Raw genomic sequence first — 23170 nt, forward strand, 5'->3', positions numbered from 1 at the left:
AGAACGCAGGATGGGCATTTGGCATGGGGTTAACGAATGCGCCAGGGCGCCTGACCCCATCTCTTCCTCCCATCCTTCCCCTCCATCTCCCCATTGTCCTTTGAAAGGAATGCCGAAGGAGGGGGGGTGCCCGTCGGAAGGACCTCCCGAGCGCCTCTCCCCACCCGGCCCCAGCCTTCCAAGCCGACCCAAGTCCCGCAGATCTCCGGCGCTCCCCAAAGCCTAATCTCCAGGGGCGAGGAGGAGGAGACGGGGAGCGTATCGGTCCCGCCCGCCCGTCCCTTCTCCTCCTCCCTCCTGACAATGATTGCCGTCGATTCTGGCGACAGGGAGACGCAGGCTGCCCCGCGGGGCCTGCGCCAGCCAGGGGCCTCGGGACGTCAGGGCTGCTCGCAAAGCCCCTCTCATCCGGGGGGTTAAGCCAAATCGGCTCTGACATCCCGGAGAGCCGCAGACATCAACGGTGAACGATCTAATGGTTTTTAATTTCATTACGGCTCTCCTAATTGAGGGGGCCGCCCGCGCGCCTCCCCGCTTCCCATTGTTGTGGAGCGCGGGCTCCGCTTGGCAGGGAGGGAGACGGTTGGGCCCAGTGGGAAGGGGCGTCCCAGTCGGAGCGCCCATTGCCCTTTGCGCGTCCCCCACCCCAAGCCAGGAGTCTCTCTCTCTCTCTCTCTCTCTCTCTCTCTCTCTCTCTCTCTCTCTCTCTCTCTCGTGTTTGTGTGTGTGTGTGTGTGTGTGTGTGTGAGAGAGAGAGAGAGAGAGAGAGCGCAGAGTTGGGGGGGGGGAGAGAGAAAGAAAGAATAATAATAATAATAGATTCCTAGAGTTGGAAGGGATCCTGAGGATCATCTAGTCCAACCCCCTGCCATGCAGGATTATGCTGCTGTCCCGTTTGGGGCTCGAACCTGCAACCTTGGCATTATCAACACCATGCTTTTACAAGCTGAGCTATCCATGCCCATAATAATATTAATAAATTTTACTTATACCCCGCCCTCCCCAGCCAAGACCTGGCTCAGGGCGGCTAACAACCAATAAAAAACAAGTTGATTGAAGTGCAGCTTAAAAAACAAGACTAAAATACAACATTAAAACATTAAAATGCAGCCTCATCACAGGAAGAGAAAGGAAAAAAGAAAGAGGGGGAGCGAATCAAATTGACTCCAAGCCAAAGGCCAGGCGGAACAATTCTGTCTTACAGGCCCTGCGGAAAGAAATCAGATCCTGCAGGGCCCTGGTCTCGTGAGACAGAGCGTTCCGCCAGTGTAGAGAAGGCCCTGGCTCTGTTTGAGGCTAATCTAACTTCCTTAGGGCCCAGGACCTCTAGGGTGTTGCTATTTATGGACCTTCAGGTCCTCCGTGGGGCATACCAGGAGAGGAGGTCCCGTAGGTACGAGGGTCCTAGGCCGTGAAGGGCCTAGATGAGACCCCATATAAAATTCTTCAATAAACAGCCTTTTGCACATCCCCCACCCCAGCCTAAGCTAGGAGTTTGGGGGAGAGAGAGAGAGAGGAGAGGGAAAGAGAGAGAAAAATGACCACAGAGTTGGAAGGGACCCCAAGGGGTCATCTAGTCCAACCCCCTGCAATGCAGGAATTACTGCTAATGTGATTCCAGAAAGGGCAACCAAAGATTATCAAAGTCTTCAACCTTTTCAAACCCAGGATCTACTTTTAACCCAAATGGGGTACCAACAGTGGCAGAGCTGCATGCTCCGGCACCGGGGGGGGCGGGGAGCAGACGGGGGTGGGGCTGGTGCGCATCCTGGGGGCGTGGTGCACCACCCGTAGGGGTGTGGCACCCAGCAGAGGCGGGGGAGCAGCCGCGATGGCACCCCGCTGGGATCATGCTGCCGGGGGCAGTGCGCTCACCCCGCACACCTCTTCCTCCACCGGTGGGTACCAATTTCTTAAATCTTTCACCATATATTTGCAGGGTGGTAGCACTCCTGCTGTGACCCACCTTGAATCAGGCCACAACCCACCAGCTGACGAGACTGCATGCCAAGGAATTGCTAGACATGTGAACTATAGCCCTTCTTCAAATATGCCTCACATCCTAGTGAAGAGCGGATGAAGTTGCCTTATACTGAGTCAGACGATTGGTCCATCTAGCTTAGTAGTAACTACATCAGTGATCTTCAGCTGATGGACTCCCAGCATCCCTTAGCCAACTATCAGTCTCATTGCACAAACAAAACTGCCACATCAGGGAAGAATGTCCCTCACCAGGACATGCTAGCTTTCTATGTGCAGGGAAGGTTGTTTTGTTCTTGTCTCCAGGAGATGAAAGCACTGAAACATGTCAAACCTCTCTCCTACAACATGGAGTGATGTCCTCAGGAAGAGTTGGAGGATATAGGTGTTGTCAGGCTACAACTCTATGCTGCCTGAGGCTGGTTGGATATGTTCTCCAACGGCATCTTGAGCACCACATGCGGTGATGGCTGGTGCTCATTGGGACTGGTAGGGCAGAAGACAAGGAGCCCACCTGTAGGTGGCGCCACAGCCAGTAACAGGCAGAGCCAAGTAAGTCCATTTTTGACCCCGTCCTCTTCCCTGCTCAGTTCTGCAAAAGCAACACTGAGACTTAAGGTGAAGGAGGAAGTTGGAGGCATGCCCTGGGCCTGATCTGGTTATAACCAGCAAGGAAAGCAGGTGGGGACTGGCTGAGGGCAGACTGGGGCTGGGGGGGGGGCTGTTCTTCATGTGTCCTAATGGGCTGGCTTCAACTGGTCACAGGTTCCCCACACCTAGTATAGAGAAATACATTTGCAGTGGCTACCAAGTCAAACCTCAAGCAATTTAAGTATTTCTGTTCTTTCTATCATGAATCTACAGCTTGTTTCTAATTTGTGTTTTTGTCTGGTTGATATAGTTGTAAAGGTTTGCAGTCTGCCCTGGAATCTATTCTGACTGACAGAGATATCTAAATATTTTAAAAGAAGGATCACGCTTCCTTAACTGTAGTCTTTCATACACAAACATGCCGTTTAGCTATTAAATGTTTAAGGCTAAGGTTGTAACTGTTTCCAGAGGGCTAGCTGCCTTAGGACACAGCTATACAGCTGCAAATAAAACATTTTAAGTGTGTTGTAAAGTGCAATATGCAAATGTGACACTAGATGGCGACAGTGAGCTATGGGAAATTCAATATATTTTTCAATGTTTTATTTTTTTAAAAAAAAGCATTTTCACAACATTTTTATATGTGTGTAGATTTCACCCTTGTCTATTTCAGCAAAGCAAATGAAAGGTTTTGTCGCATGTTTACAGCCAACAAATTTATTATTATTATTATACTATAATACATTTGTCTTAAAGGTGCCACAAGATTCTTCGATGTTTCGGGTTTGTTTCTTTATTTCATAAGATTTATACATTGCTTGATTGTTAGGCGAAAACTTCAAAAACCTCAAAGCGTTTTACAAAAAGGTTGCAATCCTATACACATTTGCTTGCTTGCACGTAAGTCCCTGGGTCAGGCAGTAGGTCAGACTTCTGAAAGGACAATATAGGATTGCACTGCTCAAGGTTATAACAAGAGAAGGCACAGCATGAAACTAACTAGAAATTGCTGCCCTTAGTCAAAGATAATTTAGAAGCAAGTTATAATTAATCACAACACATTCCCATGCATGTTTGCTCAGAAACAATTCCCATTGTGTACAATAGACCTGAATCCCTTAATAAATAAGTTTAGGATTGCAACCCTTAAAAAAGAGGAGGAGGAGGAGCAGAAGAGGCATTCTGTACATGCTCTGATTCCTCCTTAAGGTCCAAGGTCTAACACCAAAAATAGGTTCTGAAGCTAAATCCAAGACATGCACAGCTAAAATTAATCCTGGACTAGAATACTGGGGATGTGTTAGTGTGTGTGTGTGTATTTGTGTGTGTGATGTCAGTCCAGCGAGGCATGAGGATTAATTCAAACTGTAACCTGGGCTGGGCGGCTGCACTTCAATCTAGGTTACTAGATCAGTTAGCACATTGTACAGATCCTTGTTTACAAGGCGCTGCTGTCTCCCATTTCATCTCACATCTCCCCTCCACGTGTCTGCAGGCACCACTTGTGCAGCCGGAGCTCAATTAGAGCCAACTGTTGACAGGGCGCGGCTGCCACCAAGATGCATCAAGCACACTTCCATCAAATTAAGACCAACTTTATTCACTGTTAAACACCTTCCTAGCTCAGGCTTCCCAGCCGCCCATCCCTCGGCATTTCAGCTGTCAGCCTCAGCTTAGTGGAAAGAATTTGAACATTAATGCTCTCTCTCTCTCTGCTGCTGCTGCTCTGGCAGTCAGTCTACAGTAGGCAGCAAAAGCACGTAGACCTCAATTGAAAAATGCCCTCCGTTACTCCAGAACAGACTTCCTCAACCTCGGCCCTCCAGATGTTTTGGGACTACAACTCCCATGATCCGTAGCTAGCAGGACCAGTGGTCAGGGATGATGGGAATTGTAGTCTCAAAACATCTGGAGGGCCAAGGTTGAGGAAGCCTGCTCTAGAGGGAGAGACTAGAACTGCAGGGGATTTTAGCTAAGCATCAACAGAAGCCTCCTAGCAGGAATAGTGGTTCCACAAGAGAACAGACCTCCTCAGGAGACAGTTGGCTCTCCTTTGCTGGGGATATTTCAGAAGATGCTGGACCACCAGCGGTCAGAACTGCTGCAGCTGTATCTTGAATAGCAGGTCCTGTACTTAAGCAGGGCACCTGACAGTGGTACCTCGGGTTAAGAACTTAATTCGTTCTGGAGGTCCATTCTTAACCTGAAACTGTTCTTAACCTGAGGTACCACTTTAGCTAATGGGGCCTCCCACTGCTGCCATGCCGCCACCATGTGATTTCTGTTCTCATCCTGAATTGAAGTTCTTAACACGAGGTACTATTTCTGGGTTAGCGGAGTCTGTAACCTGAAGTACCATTGTACTAGTTCGGAGGCCCTCTTCCAATTCTGTTCTTATGTGATTCCACAGGCCAGGGGCATCACAAGAGGGGTGCAGGGGGTGTGGTCCGACCCAGGTGTCATGCCTGGGGGGGTGACAAAATCCCCACACCCAGCGGGCGGATTTTCGCAATTGGCGTGACCGCCGTGAAAATACGGCCTCTGATCACGCAAATATGGCCAGCAATCAGCCTCCCCCTCCCCTGGCAAGTGGCGTTCACACACACACACACCCACCCAGTGGTCAGCACTCACATCCCCGGTGGGCAATTTTATGCGATAGGCGGTCGGATTTTCGCAATCGGTGGGCGGCGCTGGCACCCACACTGTATCTGTTTCACGGCCAACCCTCCCTAAGAAAAAGGTCAACAATTCTGGGCAACGTTCCCAAAAATTGCAACGGGGGCGGTTGTGACCAAAAAAACAATCGCACCAGGTACACCTCTGTCCACAGCAACCTGTTTTCAGTGCTGGGAAAGGACAGTAATCAATATGTGGTTGGATGAAAAGAATGCAGTGCAGGCTGTCTCTGATCATACACAGAGGAGCTTTCTCTCATTGTTGAAAAATATCACAGTCTCCCTCTGTCTCCACCCATCTGAGCTTAGAAGAGACCTGTGTTTTAGGTAGGGAGTGGGTGAATTTGTCAATTTCAGTTTCTCTCTGTTTCTCTCTCTCCTTTTTTAATTTAAATTCAGTTCTCCACATCACTTTGAGATTTTTTTTTTAATGTCAGAAAATGTATCGGCGTTTTTGTGTGAACTTATCCTAATGTGCAACATGTTTGTATGCAATTTTGGTTAAAAGACGCACTTTTGCAAAACAGCATTCCCAAATATAATGCATTGCTGCATGTTATTTTTCACTAACATAATGCATCCTTCCATGCACCTTATCCAAATATATGCATTTTTGTAGTTGGCTAGACCATCTCAACATTCAGAAAAGTGCAAATTTTGGAGGATGGCTGTGTCTCATGTCAGAAAGGGTGAATTATGTCAGTTCCTCTTTAAATGAGAATGCAGTTCAATTTCTCTCTCCCCCCCGCCATCCCTAGGTTGAGGCTTGAGCATAAGAATAATTCCCAGGGCATTTGGAGGCTTAGAACATGCTTCTGGGATAGCTCAGTTGGTAAAGCACGAGACTCTTAATCTCATGGTTGTGGGTTTGAACCCCACATTGGGCAAAAGATTCAGACATTGCAGGGGGTTGGACTAGATGACCCTCGTGCTCCCTTCCAACTCTACAATTCTATTATTCCCCTTTGAGAAATCAGACTTCAAGCAATATGTGTAGAGGTGTACATGAAAGAAAATAAAAGAGCAGTGGAAGCACAGATAAATCAAGAGACTTTCTTACCAAGTGAACATATAAAACAGTAATTTCCTACATTGTTTCTACTTATTATTTTATAAACGCCAAATCCAATAAATAATACAATATGTATAATGTCAGCTTTATTAGATACGACATCTTGTTAGCATATGTTGTCTTATGCTTCCCTTTTTTGCAAACAGAGCACTCCTTGACCCATATCCCCCTCACCAGCAGAAATATTAGTTGCAATTCTGAAATAAAGGTAGTTTTTTATTTAAAAAAACACCTCTTTCCTCATTTTCCTTCGCAAGCGCTGCATATACACTCTAGCTTCAAAGAATGTTTTACCCCTCAAAGAATTCTGGGCACCGTAGTTTATGAAGGGTTGCTAGGAACTGTAACTCTGCGAGGGGTAAACTCTAGAGCCCAGGATTGTTTAAGGATGAGACTGTGCTTCAAATGTGCTTTAAAGATACAGGATGTACACAGTCTAAGCCACAACAGGCACATTCCCTTACACAGCACCCAAGCTACTCAACTGAGAATTCATTGGGGTTTACTCGCCATCAATTTATCTATCTTGGCAAGGAGTGGAATGCCTGCGGACCTCCGGATTTTGTCAGACTTCAAATCCCATCAGTCCCTGCCAGCATGGCGAGAGTTTTAGACCATCAGCATCTGGAAGGTCACAGGTTGTCCACCTGTAATCTAGGCTGCAATCTGGCACAAAGTGAAATCAAGTGAAAGTTTGTATCCACCTTCTCTGTTGTTGCCATTGGATCATGGCCCAAAATGTCTACTTTCTAAAATGAGAAGAAGAGTTGTTGGGTATGCAAGGCTGCCTAGAAGTTTCTACACCTAAACCAGGGATGGGGCAAACCTGTGATGCTCTGGGTGTCATTGGACAACAACTCCCATGGTCCCTGACCTTTCATCTCGCTGCCTTGGCTTGATGGGAGTTGTAGTCTTAACAACAGCTAGGTCGCAGCTTCTCCATCTCTTCCCTGTTACTGGGAGTGGCTGTGATTCCTCAGAGACAAACGAAAGACACTTTGCAGGTGCTTAGAGTCACCATCCGTGATTTCATATTTCAGGAGCTTAAGATTGCTAAATCCTATTGTGGTGTATATGTATGGATCCAATTAAGCTCTGATTGAAAAGCTGGAGTTTGCTTTGTTTTGAGGAGAGCTCCAATGTCAGTCTGTATCAGCCAATATGAAATTAAATCTGCCAGGTACTTACATGGCCAAATGGGTCAAGATGGTTGTTGGTCAGCTTGAGTTTTTGGAAGGAGACCAGCTGCCTCATCCAATGGGCCCCAGTGGCTGGCGAGTCCGGGTGCACATATAATCTTCCCGGCATGGCAGGCTCAGCTTTCCCAGTCACTGACCTAACCAAAATCAACACAGTGGGTTTGGTGTTCTCTCAACTATGTTAGAAAATCAGAAAAGGCTGCAAATCAGAGGAGGGAAGAGCGGCTTATCCGCATTTATCTTTCCTTCACTCTTTCCAGGCATGGCCCATGCTTTAAAGTTATATGTCCAAGTGCCCTTTTTTTTGCTCCAGAGAGTTCCCCATGAAACCCTGCTTTTTAAAGCTTTTGCACGGAAAGCTCCAGAGCAAAAACCAACAGCAACTGCTTGGACACGGAGCTTTTAAGCACAAATCTGTGCCAGGAAAGAGTGGGGCAAAATGTAATTGTGAATCAACCCAGAGAAAGAGAAGAATTGTCAAATGGCTTTTCCCTCCCAGTCCTATTCCTCAGACATGCCCCATCCCTTCACTAATTTTGCAGTAGCTAAAGTGGTAGAGTCTGGAGGTGGCACAACAGACTGCACTACATTGCAGATGACAATAATGATAATGTGAAGCAGAGAGGGATGATAGAGTCCTGAAGACATGGAATGCAGTAGAGACTGCTGCTGATTGGGACTAGTAGGATGGAAGGCATGGAGGCCAACAGTAGAGGGAGCCATAGAAAATGCCTGGTGGAGTTACTGATTGGTCTATGACAGGCCTAGGCAAACTTGGCCCTCCAGATATTTTGAGACTACAACTCCCATCATCCCTGGCTAACATGACCAGTGGTCAGAGATGATGGGAATTGTAGTCCCAAAACATCTGGAGGGCCAAGTTTGCCTGTGCCTGGTCTATGGTAAAGGTAAAGGGACCATTAGGTCCAGTCATGACTGACTCTGGGGTTGCGGCGCTCATCTCACTTTATTGGCTGAGGGAGCCGGCGTACAGCTTCCGGGTCATGTGGCCAGCATGACTAAGCTGCTTCTGGCGAACCAGAGCAGCGCACGGAAACGCCGTTTACCTTCCCACCGGAGCGGTACCTATTTATCTACTTGCACTTTGACGTCCTTTCGAACTGCTAGGTTGGCAGGAGCAGGGACCGAGCAACGGGAGCTCACCCCGTCACGGGGATTTGAACCGCTGACCTTCTGATCAGCAAGTCCTAGGCTCTGTGGTTTAACCCACAGCACCACCTGCGTCCCCCTGGTCTATGATAGGTAGAGCCAATTCATTCTGGTTTTGTCCCCACCATACTCTCTGCTGAATTTTATGAGACTGGGGAGGAGGACACTGACAGCCAGCACTACCCATGATGCTGGTTGTAAGGAGGTGGGCAGGCGGAGGCTGGCAGAGGACAGACTTAGCTTGATAGGGCATTTCCCCACTTGCCCTACTGGACATACCTCCACTGACAGAACAGACTGCCCTATTACGTGCTACAGCTGAAGGAATCACATTCTTGAATGTGCAAAGTCTGGTGGATTTGAAAGATGACAAGAATTGTATTGTCCTATCTGAAGTCTGGAGTGGTACAGACCTACCCAACAGTGTCATTCAGCTGTGTGCCACCCAGTATTTAGAGCTGTCCCTACACACAATGCAAAATGGCTGAATTCTGGACTGTTTCGCTTTGTACTGCTCTATGCTCCAGCCAGGCAAATGAGAGGCATTATGAGAGCACATCTTCCAGCCAAGGAAAACCACTCAAGGTGCAAAGCAGAGCCAGTAACGGGTGGGGTCTGTGAAGAGTTCCAAGGGCCAGATAGAGAGGCCTAAAGGGCCACCCTCAGCCTGTGGTTTCCTCAACTCTGCTTTAATGTATAGACAAATGTTCTTAGTCCAAGGAGCAGGGTATCCCACGCCACACCAAAGAGCAATTGCAGCTTTTGGCTTTGCTCTGTATAGATTTTGTTTTCAACCCTTTAATCTTGCATGGTTTTTGCCCTATCTACAAAACAGAATTAGGCTGCATACCATTTATTATCTGCAAATTTGTATCTGTGGTCATCAGAGGGGACAATATCCATTAACAGGATGTACTTTGTTTTTGGGTTGAGTCCCGTCACTTTCACCTTGTAGCTGGGGAACATGCGCCTAAAAAGGAAGGAAAATACATGTAAATATTAGCAGAGAGATGCATTGATCTGAAAACATTTGTTCTGGAACAAATTTCAATTACAGTCTTTCATAGTATAACCAAGATTGAGAACCAGAAAATAAACATTTCATATGAGGTCCTGTTATTATTAAGGGGTATAATCCACCAGTAAGTTCTCTTACAGCTGCAATCTTAAGCATTTACTCATAAGTATACCCTGCTACTTCCGGGTTGGCTTACTTCAAATAATTTGCTTAAGATTCCTATCTCTCCTTTCTGCTTCCTCCCTCTCTTTTTTTCAAAATAAGTCATCCAATATCTGAAGCCTTTAAATAATTTCTCACCCATGCATCTGTGTAATTTATAGCACTCTCTAACCAGAATTCAGCACTTCTAAATCCTGAGTAAAAGTCGCAAAGTAATTTAAACAGCCCAAAGCAAAACCAAGTGAAAACAAAATGCTATCATACAGTTTCCAAAATAGAACAAAGAGCTATCAGAGGTGGGGAGCTTGTGGCCTCCAAGATGTTAAGGTAAAGGTAAAGGGACCCTTGACCATTAGGTCCAGTTATGGCCCACTCTGGAGTTGCAGCACTCATCTCGCTTTATTGGCCGAGGGAGCCGGCGTACAGCTTCCAGGTCATTTGGCCAGCATGACTAAGCTGCTTCTGGTGAACCAGAGCCGCACACGGAAACGCCGTTTACCTTCCCACCAGAGTGGTACCTATTTATCTACTTACACTTTGACATGCTTTTGAACTGCTAGGTGGGCAGGAGCAGGGACCAAGCAATGAGAGCTCACCCCATTGCGGGGATTCAAACTGCCAACCTTCTGATCGGCAAGTCCTAGGCTCTGTGGTTTAACCCACAGTGCCACCCGCTATAAAATGACCACTGGCCATGCTGGATGGGAATTGGAGCCCTAGCTTCCCAATCCCTGGTTCAGAGTGTTCAACATAGCCATGAAGGTCTCTGGCTGGTCCTTACAAGGCAATGCAACTCACAAGGAAGGGTAGGAGGATAGGAAACTGCTTTTTACCAAGTTGGGTTGTTGGTCATCTAGCTCAGCATTATCTACACCCACTGACTGGCAGCAACTCTCAAGGGTTTCAGGCAGGTGTCCTTAAACCTACTGGAGGTACCAGGGATCAAACCTGGCACCTTCTGCACATAAAGCAGATGCTCTACCACTGAGCTACGGCCATGTCCCTAAGACATAGGAAGCTGCCTAATTATGAGTAAGACCATTGGCCCATCTAGCTCATTATTGTCAACACACTAACTGGCAGCAATTCTCAGGGGTTTAGACAGATGTCCTCCTTAGCAGTTGGGGAGCAGGAGGAGGAGGAGGACTGGAATTTTAAGAGCTACTAGCAGAGCTTGTTTATTTTTTTCTTCCTTCGTCTCTCTCCATTTTTCCTTGCATGTTGTGTCTTTCAGATTGCACACCTGTCTTACTACTGATTTCTGTAAGCTTCTCTGCAATTGTATTTGCAATTGTATTTTGTAAGTGTACTGCTGTAAAAATAACTTTAAAAACCTATGTGGAAAGCCACAAGAAGGCTTGTTAAGCATTAAAGACTAACAGATTCACAGAAACATAGATTTGTAGAGTTGGAAGGGACCACAGGGTCATCTAGTCCAACCCCCTACAATGCAAGGATCTTTCACCCAATGTGGGACTCGAACCCACAACCCTGAGATTAACAGTTATGTTTATATTATTTACAAAAGTTGGGTGGCTGCCCCTCTCTCTGCCAAGCAGAGGCAAGAGCCCATTGGGCTCCTTTGGAGAATTGAAGACATGACAGAGACTGTCACAGCTTTAAGAAATGCTATATATTCACATATTTACTCCTTCAGTCTGCATGGAGGGAGTCTAGATCTTACAGCATGGTCATCTCAAGAGCGGTTTGCTCCCCACCGCAGTGCAGCACTCCAGCCTAAGGCATCTCTCCTCATTCTGTTGCTCCTAAACACTAAGCCTCCTTTATTCCTTTATTATTATTGCATTCTAATGGTCAGTTCTTTTGATGCTTTGAAATACTAATGATTAACCCCCTCAGGTGTCACCTAACAAAGGAGTTCTCCTGACCATCAACACTTGTTGACTGACTACAGTTAAAGACTGGTACACACTTAGGACATTTACATAGGTTAACTCTTCACATGCTAATTGCTGGTGCTCAGAAGTAGGAACACACATTCCAATGCGTATGGATCTTGATTACATTCTCAAAGTCCAAGCAGTCTTTACACATAAGCATGATTTAAACACCTCAACCCCCTTCCATAACTTCCTTTCTAATACACATTGAGACTGCCTTATAACATATCCCAGTTATAGCATACAAGTTCTAATTAAATCCTAACATTTACTATACTTAAACATCTTAGCACCACAGGTCTATTACAATATCAATGCACACAAGCAAGAGACTTTAAAACACTTCTGTGGCATCCAAAATTATACTGAATAAAATCGCACTTCTAAAACATTATAAATGCTCTTCCTTTTTAAATTTAAAAGTCTTTTAAGACTCTTGCTGCAACAGACCTTTGGATATAATTATATGTTTGCATGTGTGCATGTACATTTGCATATATAAACTATTTCTATAAAATATACTTCACTGCATAAAAATTATATGCAATATACATACATAACATTGAGTATATATGAGTACATATTATTATTATTATTATTATTATTATTATTATTATTTGAATTTATATACTGTCCTATACCTGGAGGTCTCAGGGCTGTTCACAGAACGAAATCAAAATACGAAACCACAAATTATATAATCAAAATAAAAACAACAACCCAATAACCCCCCATATATACACACAACACAATACAACACAACTTGTCTATAAGGTTCCTCCAAAAGAACCACAGGAATAAACTTGTTTGAAACTGTATAATTGTCTCTTTTTTTCTATTTCAATTCTAGGCCAGAATCCAATTAACAATAAATCTAGAAATGGAAGGAACCAAAGGCTGCAATCCTGTACCTGGAAGTGAGTCCAACTGAACCAAATCAGATTTACTTCCAGGTAGACAGGTATAAGATTTCCTCGGACTCTGCTTCTCCTCCACAAAGGCATATACACTGTGCCACATGATAAACATGAATAAGGGCTGTAGCCTAGTGGTACAGCATTTGCCTTGCATCCAAAAGGTCCCGGGTTCAATCCCCAGCATCTCCAGGTAGGATCTGGAATGTCCCCCACCTGACATCTTGAATTGAATCATTTCCTGCCCATGTAGAAAATACAGAGCTAGATGGGCCAAGGGTTTGATTCAATGGATGACCACTTCCTATGTTGCTGAACTGCTTTTGAGATGGAAATTTAAATGGACATGCTAAGACAGTGGGAAACCAATGGTAGTCACGTAGTCACTGTATATAAAAAGCAAGGAGGGGTGCCTGAAAATCCTGTTTGCTAAGATAAACTGTGCCACTAAGCAGTTCTTTGCATCCTCAGAACTTAGAAGTGAGTGGCAGCAGGGTCACCAAAACTGCAGTAGAACTTTGCTCTCTTCTTCCCCCTGCGGCTGATGCAATGGATGTGAACTAATCAATGCTCCGTTCGCTAACGAATGCTTATACATAAGAATCTATGAAGAATCCTAGTGGATCAGGCAACGGCCCATCTATTATTTTATTTATTTATTAAAATTGCATACTGCCCTTCATCCGAAGATCACAGGGCAGTTAAAAAATACAACCACCAGCAGCCAGGATTCTCTATGCACAAATTTGGAAGGAAAACGTTCCTGCCCAAGAAGAATGGATAAGTAAAGTGACGGACAACATGGAATTGGCAAAGTTAACAGCTAAAATAAGTGAACCTAATGATGACTGTTTTGTGGAAGGATGGAAGCCTTTTTTGGACTATTTAAAGAAATATTATAGTATGATGAGTTTGCAAGCAGGCAGTGGCGTAGCGTGGGGGTGAAGGGGGGGCCGGCCGCACCGGGCGCAACATCGGGGGGGGTGCGCTCGCACTCGCAGCTCTCTGCCCCTACCTGGCTCACTCACTCTCTCTCACTGCAGTGCTGGCTGTGCGAATCCGATCTGAGCCGCCGGGTCGCCGCCCACTGTGGAGGGGAGGGTGCCAGGCGTGCGGTGCGGTGCGGAGAGAGAGCGAGGGACTATCTGGAGGAGGGAAAGTGCAGCGGGGGGCACAAATTACTTGCCTTGCCCCGGGTTAGGGGGTGCAAATTGCTTGCCTTGCCCCGGGTGCTGACAACCCACACTACGCCACTGCAAGCAGGATTTGAACAAGAGCAACAGAAGGAATTAAAGATTATTGCATTGTTGTTATGGTATAAGAGAGAGAGGATAGGTTACAGCAAGGAGAAGCAATAAAAAAATGGGAAATGGGGTGGGAAGTCGACAAAACAGAAAATAATATTATGTATTGGAATGTATATATGATTTTTTTGAAAATGTAATAAATTATAACTGGGGGGGGGGCAAGACGCCCATGGGGAGCTTACATGCAGGATCTGAGCGCAACAGTACTCGCCCCGCCTATCGTTTCCAGAAACTAGTACAGTACTGTACCTGGAGCATACTGCCTCTAGCGGTGGAGGTACAACATAGCCAGGGTGGCTAGTAACCAATAGTGATTATAGTTATCCATCTTAATTCTAAAGCATTCTTATAGCAGACTTATATAATATAATATAATATAATATAATATAATATAATATAATATAATATAATATAATATAATATAATATAATATAATATAATATAATATTATATTTATACGAGGGGGAGGGGGAGAAACAACATTGTGTTCTGAAACGGAAACAGAGAATAAACTGCAGCAAATCCTAAACTCCTCAAACGCAGAATCTTCCAGTCAGACCCTGCCAATCATTTCAACAGGACTAATTTCAAAGCTGGAGTAGAAACTGAACCTTAAAGCATAACCTCCAGCGCTTGTGGTGGAGAGTGTTTTGGGAACACCATAACTGGAGGCGGGATCAAAACACAGTTTTTTCCTCAACACTGAGAGGTAGAGATAGCGCCCTTGCGAGTTATACTATGGTAAATATAGAGGCGAGGAGGCCAAATAGTTTATGAAGGACCCTGTTCAGATCTGATTGTTTTGGTGTCATTGGGTCTAGATTTGCGCATATATATATGAGAAAACATGCCAAATCTCTTACTGTGCCTATAACGCGCGCGCAAAACTGAGAGGCGCAATGGAACCCCGTAGTACGATCCTATGCATTTTACTCGGAAGTTCTGTGGAACTTACTCGCAAGTAATTGAGCGCAGAATCGCAGTCTAATGGTATACATAGTATTCACTGTGTTAATTTCAAGCATTCACCTGTCCCTAAACTTGATACATAAATAACTAATTAACAAAGCCAGAGCAAGCTTGAGCGAAATGTTGTTTGTGCTTTTATGACACACACACAAACAAACACATTAAGAAAAGGGGAAACACTTTGGGTTGAAACACTAAGTCCTAGTCAGATGGAAATAACCTTCGTTCATTCATTTCTGTGGATCTACTCTGAGTAGGGCTTACGTACTTCTGAACTGACATGGTCAGGATTGTGCCACCGAAACTGGCGGGCCTTTAAATGGTTTCATTTTGTCTCGATTATTGCAATGGTTACCCTGCGAAAATAACTGGAAGAGTTGCTGCAGCAGCTAAACTTGTTTTAAAAGGGGGGGGGGATCTCAGGAGAAACAAACCTTAAGGTCAATTCTTCGAAATATTCCTGCAAGGAAATCTATTCCGAGAGCTCCGCTGTCACTCCTGATATTGCATTTTATGCGACATCAGATCCTGCGTATTTTTCACTGGGCAGAAGTCTTCAAGGCACGTCCGGGCTACTATAACGCACCCGGAAATGCTTCTTTTAATTTCACTGGGGTTCGCAAAGGAACTGTCCCTCCCTCCGAGGACACACACAGCCCTGAAATGAATCGTGTTTCTTCGTCTTTTAGGGAAGCAGGCCGAATTTTCATTTATTTATTTCTCCACAGAGCCATTAACTTACCTAAAAAATATCCATACCCCGCCTTTTGACCAAAAGAAAAACCCTCGAGACGGCTTACAACATGGTGGTAAGACTACAATACGCAACCTCGGTGGAAAACCACAAAGGCAAGAGGATATAGAGAATAAATTTAAAATGGGCGTCAAGTTAATAAATAAAAATATTTAACTAACTGACCAACTGCATCGCAGATAACTCGCTTCTACCACCACCCCCAATATAAAGTCTGCCCCCCAAAAATATAAATCTTGGCTACGCCCATGACACACGCACACATCTAGAGATAATGAGTCTTTCTCCACCAGCTCCATCACCCACACCCCCAAAAAAGAGAAATATCTGGATTCTTACCTTCCAGCTTTGGTTATAATCATTTCGGTCCCCACGTCATGAAATTTGAGCCATAATTCTCGCTCGTGTAAGAACACTTTGATTCCCTCCATGCCCTGGAAAGGAGAGCAAATGGCAACAGGCAAATCATTATACAGCAGGGGCAGGTGAGAACACGGGAATAATAATAATAATAATAATAATAATAATAATAATAATAATAATTTATTTATTTATTTATACCCCGCCCATCTGGCTGGGCTTCCCCAACCACTCTGGGCGGCTTCCAAAAAAATATTAAAATACTGTAATACATCAAACATTAAAAGCTTCCCTAAACAGGGCTGCCTTCAGATGTCTTCTAAAAGTCTGGTAGTTGTTGTTCTCTTTGACATCTGGTGGGAGGGCATTCCACAGGGCGGGCGCCGCTACCGAGAAGGCCCCTCTGCCTGGTTCCCTGTAACTTGGCTTCTCGCAGTGAGGGAACCGCCAGAAGGCCCTCGGTGGTGGACCTCAGTGTCCGGGTAGAACGATGCGGGAGGAGACGCTCCTTCAGATATACTGGACCAAGGCCGTTTAGGGCTTTAAAGGTCAGCAGGGAAGGCGCCTTAGACTGAATCAAACCAGCAGTCCATCTATCTCAGTGTTGTCTACACTGACTAGAAGCAGATATCTAGGTTTCCAGGCCGGAGACATGCCAGTCCCTACCTGGAGAGGCTGAGAATCGAACCCGGGATCTTCAGCATGCAATGTGACGTACCCGTTCCCCAAATCACGGGGATATCAAGGGTGTTTATTCCCCGCGAACATCAATAGCTGATGGCATGTCTTTTTCACGCCACACCTTTTCACGTGTATATCCCCCACCGCTTTACTGATGATGATGATGATAAACTTCGATTGATTTGGGAGCAAATCCCACTGATTTCAAGGATGGCTTGTTCCCTAGTATACACGCATAGGCTCGGGTTACACGGGTGTTCCTAAAATGCCAACAGTGAACGTGGAAACGGAGGAGAGACGCGTGCTTCTTCCAGGCACACGCGGCCAGGAGACGGGGTTGGCTGTGGCTCCTGCTGAGAGTACCTCCTCGGTGGCAAACCCGAGTTTCTGACTGTGCAACGTGTGAAACGACCTCCAGAGCGAGAGAGAGAGTGCTAGCGGACTTGGCTGCACTCCACGACGGCTGTTATCCTTTCTCAGTGAATAGAGGCTTGCCTAAACTAGGCTTGTGGTTTTTATCTCCCGAAATGGCGAGGCGGGAGGGGAAGGAGGGAGGGAGGGAGGGAGGGGGTGGGCGAGAGACGGGACAGTCCGGCTCATGTTCAAAGACGCTTCGCCGCTCCAGGCCGGAGATCTGCCCAGCGCCAGCGGCCATGAGAGCCGCTTGGAACTTTTCTGATAGGAGCCGGCCTGATAGGCTCCGAGCCAAGAGCATCAAAATAGCAGGCGCTATAATAGGATCGGAGGCGAGGAAGGTTTTCCTGAGAAAAAAGGCAGCGGGGTGGGATGGGGGAAGAGAGAGCAGAGAAAAAGGAGGAGGAGGAGGAGGATGAAAAGCTGACCCCTGGGAAGGAGGTTATCTCTGCCTTGCAGTCACTTACGGGCCCATCCCAACGTCCTTCCAGAGTTTCCTTTATTGGTTGCATTTATATTCCGCTCCCCCCCCCCCCAGTTCAGTGCGGCCTACGTGATTTCCGCCCCCCTCCACATTTTATTCCCGCAGCAACCCTGTGAGGTACGTCGGGCTGCTGTGCCCAAGGTCACGCAAGTGAACATCACAGCGGGGGATTCGAACTCGGGTCTCCCAGGTCCTGGTCCAACGCTCTAACCGCTACCCCACACTGGCCCTGAGATTACATGGCACAAAGACGCGGTTCCTATCCTACTGCGTTTCTGGTTCAGGTTCTGGGAAACGAGGCCAACTCGGTAGAGGTCAAGTTGAAAGTGCATTGGGTTGAGACGTCCAAATGCGCAAATACGCACTCGCCTCCGCGGCTTTCTTATGTACGTACACGCCTGTTGTCATCATCATCCCCGCTATTTTATTATTTCCACTAGCCAGATACAGCTTCATCTACATATCTGCATCTCTACCCAAAAAATAAGGATAATTATAATAATATATCCGTGGCATTAAGGGCAGTGTTCAACCAGTTTGTCTGTTTTTCCTTACACGCTCTTCACCAGACGGTTCCAAGGCAGTTTAATTGAAAATACAATTAACCTACAATCCTATGCACATACCTGTAGGAATAAGTTCCATTAAATTCAACGGGGTTTTCCTTCTGAGTAGTTACATTTAGGACTGCCTTGCTGAAGAACTGTGATCCTGTTGAAAGCTGAGCACGCCTAAGCCCGCGGTAAGCAACAGAGAGGAGAATCCCACCCAGTGCCTAGGACGGCAGCCCTGTTTACTCGGGAGAAGCTTTCTTTGTTCAACTGGACTTACTCCCTAGTAAGTGTGCAAAAGGACTGCGCCGCTCCTGGGTTCCTCATTTCCGATGGGTACAGTGGAAATGCATTTGGGGATTACCGAAGGTGGGGGTTAAATGTAACATTTAGGAAGCAAAAGTTCAACTCGAATACTGCAATCCTATGAGGCCCATTGTAATCAATGGGATTTACTTCTGAGCGTGCCTGCATGCATTGCCCCCCCCCCCATCAGCCTTGCTTCCCTGACACAGTGGACCTCCCAAAAAAAGAGAGAAGGGGATAGGGTTCCCCTTAGCTATCAAGCCCACCGTTCAAAATTTGACCCGGTCGATTAATAGCAGATTAATCAACCTACACTTTAGTTGACTAATCGACTGGACCGCTGCAGCCGTGCTGCGCATCAGCTTCGTGCTGATGGATCGTTTAGACAAATGGAACGTTGGCTTATTCCCTATCACAAGCCGGGAGAGCTCGACAGTGCGATCCTACGCATATTTATTCAGAAGTAAGTCCGAACTAGTTCGAGGAGGCGAACGCTTGAGAAAGGCTGCAGTCCTACACCCACTTGATCTCGAGTAAGCCCCACCGAATCCTGAATAGATAGCGATAGAATCGCGCCTTAAAAGTGCCTAGAACCTCTACCGGGGTCATTTGGAATATGTTTATACTAACTTTTCCAACATCAAAAGTTCTCAATGCCGTTTACACAGTAAAAGGTGGCTTGGAAATCTTTCCAGTCTCCTTCCCTCCCATAATTTTTGTGTTTAAAAACTGGTCAGTAACTTGTAAACACGGGGACTCCGCATACGCGCATTTACCTACGAGTAAGCCCTACTGAACACGGTAGGAATGGGGAGAGCGCCATCCATGGTACTTAACGAGGCTTGCTTTGGCCTAAGAGATTAGGCCACCGTACATTTAAAGCACACTCCCCTCCAAAGAATCCTGGGAGCTCTAGTTTGTCATGGGTGCTGGGACCTGTAAGTCTGGGAGTGAGTGAACTACAATTCCCTTTGGGGTGAACTACAATTTCCTTTGGGAGCGGAGGGACATGCTTTAAAATGTATAACGTGGGAGGGAGGGAGAGAAGGAGAATGAGGCAGCCATGCTGATTTCCCAGTTTTGTGATGCCTAAAAGAGAAATCGTTTTTTTAAAAAAACAAAATAACCTAAATATAAATAAAAGAGCACATCCCATTTTGCAGGGGTCGCTTCTGCGTCGTGATCCGGATGCATGGTTTTTTTTAAAAGATCCTGAACCAAAGACTCACTCCCATCACAAACGGCAGCGAAGCAACTCGCTAGAAGCAGCCGAAGCAAGGGTAGATATCAAGTCCTCCCGGCCAAGCCAAGAGCATACTGCATATATATTTGCAGTAACGGGCTGGAGGGAGAGGGAGGATCGGTTTCGAGAAACCAGATGTTGGGACGTCGAGAGACAGACCCAGCCCGAAGGATCAAGGCTTGAAACCTCGCGGTCGTAAATGCATTGCACGCTCAGGCACTCCCTACACACGCGAACTTTTATTTTTTATTTTTCCCCCTAAACATCTCTCCTTCCAACCTCTGGTGTTTGGATGCAAATAAATGTACTTAATTCTTTATTCGCGTACGGCTCTAGCCGCACACGTATATCTCGGGGAGCGTCCTCACGATCATTTAAACCAGATTCGTTCCCAGTTCCCTTTCGACTTCCTTTTCTGCGACCCTTACGCCGCCCTCGCAGTGAGGAAAGACTGGGACGCGGTGCGCCTGCGTATGTATTTGCATTTTACTGCCGGCGCAATCTATCCAAAGCGACCTTAGTTATTGTGGTTGTGAGCAAGAATCTGGCGGTGGCAGTTTATTCCTGGATCGATTGACGCGGACTGCGCGGCTGGCTTACATAACCAGGTCTACTACAAACTGTATTTGAGGCGGGAGCAGGGAAATCAATCCGAATGGATATTACAAATACGAATATTTTTCCTGTCCTTTAACGGTACCCCCAAATTTTCCTGCTTGCGAAGGACGGTCTCCCTCAGTCAATAGCCGTGCTCGTCTTTCTGCATAGCAGAATCAGCGCATTCCAGACTCCATCTCTCCAAATATATATATATTTCATTTTATGTGATTTTGGGGGTGGGGATGTTTATATTTGTCTTATTCCATTGTATTGTCTTTCTCCAACTGTAACCTTACAGCTGGGATTTACAGTGAATAATAAATAAATGAAATGAAATTACCTTTCAGCGCAGTTTTAACCTCGTCTACTCATAAGTAATTCTTTTGAATTAAATGGGGCCTACTCCCAGGTAAGTGGAGTTACGACTGCAACCTATTATTATCATTCATCAAACGTTAGCCCTACTCAGAAAAGACCTAATGAGGTGACCCCCCCCCGTCATATTTATTGATTTTAATGGGCCTACTCTGAGTACGACTGTCCTTGGATACACAACCCATTATTATTATTACTATTATTATTATTATGAATTAAAAGAACAGAAGAGGAGTAATGGGATTGTCTCTCGTTAGTTCCCACTTTCCCAAAGCATTCCCACCCCCTGCCTCCCCCCATTCGTGCCCAGTGCGGCGGCTTACCTGTTGGGTGAAGGCGGCCTGGGGCGAGGAAGGTTGTTTGCTGCTGGCGCCCAGCTGACTCTCCGGCTTCCCGTCGCTCGCTAGCTCCTTCGTGTCTGAGTCGACCGGCGTGGCTGGGAGCCCGAAGCCTTCTTCGGCATCCGCCATGTTTTAGGCTGCTGAGCCCCCCCGCCCCACTCCTGTACAACAGAGAGAGAGAGAGAGAGAGAGAGAGAGAGAGAGAGAGGAGTGGTGAGTCTTGGCGGTGGTGCAGAGAACGAGAAGAGAGGCACGGTCGCATCCCCTCTTTGCCACTGCAACAGTGCTGGATTTATAAGCAAAACAAACTATAGCTTAGGGCCCCACTCTCTTGGGGGGGGGGATTTAAAGGGGGGAAAAACTGGATGCACTTACAAAATACATATGTGCGAATGGCTTTAGATACCTATTATGTCCATAAATTACCATATAGCATATATTCAACACAAAAAACGGCGACAATTTGTTGTTGACAAAGGACAGCTTGGACATATAAAGGGCCCCATTGCTCTCAGTAGCTTAGGGCCTCATCAAACTTAAATCCGGCCCTGGACTGGAGCGAGGGAGACCGAATGATGGGCGGATAGGCTGAGAGAGAGAAGGTCCACGGCTGCCAATTCAAGGCCGGTTATACCCGCGTTCCTCAAAGGCCTACGCCTGCCCCCGCTTCAAAGACCAGGCCCCAGAAGAGAGGCTTGTTTGGAGATCCCTGCTGTCTCCCTTCTTTTCACATCGACAGGTTCCCAATCTTACAGATATACAGAAATGTGTCTGTGCTGTGCGTAAATCTCCCGTGCATAGGCCATCCCAACACGCAAACACTTTAAAAACTTATATGATACGAGGTAAAATTCCACATTCGCTAATGGTAGGAAAATGCAACCTGTGCCGTTAATGTTCAGAAATAATTTTACACCATTTATCAAATATGTGAGAAAGAGACAATTACTTACAAAGTGCCATGAAAACTTACAAACTACCTAAAATAAAGTGAACTTGCAATATCAGATTTAACTAGGTTCTTACAAATTCTTGACTCAGTTTTTTAAATAAGTTCCAGAAGATTCTAGAAAAGGGTAAGTTCAACGTTGTTCCCCGTAGCTGTGAGGTGCCGGGAACAACGTTGTACATACGCTAATAGAGCTGTGAATCATCACAACCGCAATCGCATTCTGTACCTATGTGTACAAGCTCTTGTGTATATTGGGTGTGCATATTGGATCGATGAAGCTTTCTTACAGCGGTCTCCGGGTTGCAATAACCCCATGGATACTTACTGGGGAGTGAGACCCCTTCCAGTGAATGTGATTTATTTCTGAATAAATTTGCACAGGTTCAGGCTGCTGGGCTGCCAGACCCGAGAAGTCTGTGGGGCTTAAGGCTTGTAAGGATGTCCAAGATTGCAACACATTCTTGCGCTGCTTGTTTTGTTGGGTCAGTGCGTCTGCTAGCCTCCTCTTCACTCATGTGTCATATGTGCAGAAGCACAATGTGTGCACGTGTGTTGATTAGCACACAAATACATATTCTTTACGTACACAAAATATACATGCACACACGCAAGCATGAGTGTACTGACACGTACACATATTCTATATGTACACAAATATATGCACACAGAGAGGCATACATATACATACATACATGCATGCATACATACATACATACATACATCTGGGTACACACACAGATTCTATAGTAACCAAAATATTACACATGTACACGTGCAGGCATGGATATGCACGCATATGCATCTTCCGTGTGTACACATGTATATTCTGCATGTACTCATAAAGCAAGCATATGTATGTATACCCGTGCGTAAAACAAAGAGAAAGATTCGTGTACACACAGAGACAGCGAGGTCAACAGAGAAAGTGGTATTGACCTTAGACGTCGAGTCGCGGAGGAAGCGTAGCAATGGACTTCCGTTGGAAGGCGTTTGTCAATTTCATATAGAAAAGGCCCAGAAATATTTCATGTCGAAATGGCCCAGGCAAGATTTCCTTGATAAAATAGCCCCCCACCACCACCAGCACCGCCAAGTGGGAAGCACTTTTCCAGCAGAGGCCAATTACCGATCCATGCCCCCCCCCCATT

At 46.1% G+C, this 23170-nt stretch overlaps 1 protein-coding gene across 3 annotated transcripts in view; it reads right to left on the bottom strand.

Annotated features, from left to right (window-relative positions):
• TBX5 (T-box transcription factor 5) overlaps positions 1 to 23170 on the bottom strand; it is a 92867-nt gene that overhangs the window by 19006 nt on the left and 50691 nt on the right. For all 3 annotated transcript variants that reach the window (XM_083417466.1, XM_083417467.1, XM_083417465.1), the window contains exons 2-5: positions 21053 to 21231; positions 16055 to 16149; positions 9541 to 9660; positions 7510 to 7657 (exon numbers count right to left, since the gene is read on the bottom strand). In XM_083417466.1, coding sequence (XP_083273592.1) covers positions 7510 to 7657; positions 9541 to 9660; positions 16055 to 16149; positions 21053 to 21199 — 510 coding nt within the window. In that variant the 5' untranslated portion in view covers positions 21200 to 21231. The remainder of the gene's footprint in view (positions 1 to 7509; positions 7658 to 9540; positions 9661 to 16054; positions 16150 to 21052; positions 21232 to 23170) is intronic.

Source organism: Podarcis tiliguerta (assembly GCF_965153285.1).
Source record: "Podarcis tiliguerta genome assembly, chromosome: 16".
Classification (NCBI taxonomy): Eukaryota; Metazoa; Chordata; class Lepidosauria; order Squamata; family Lacertidae; genus Podarcis; species Podarcis tiliguerta.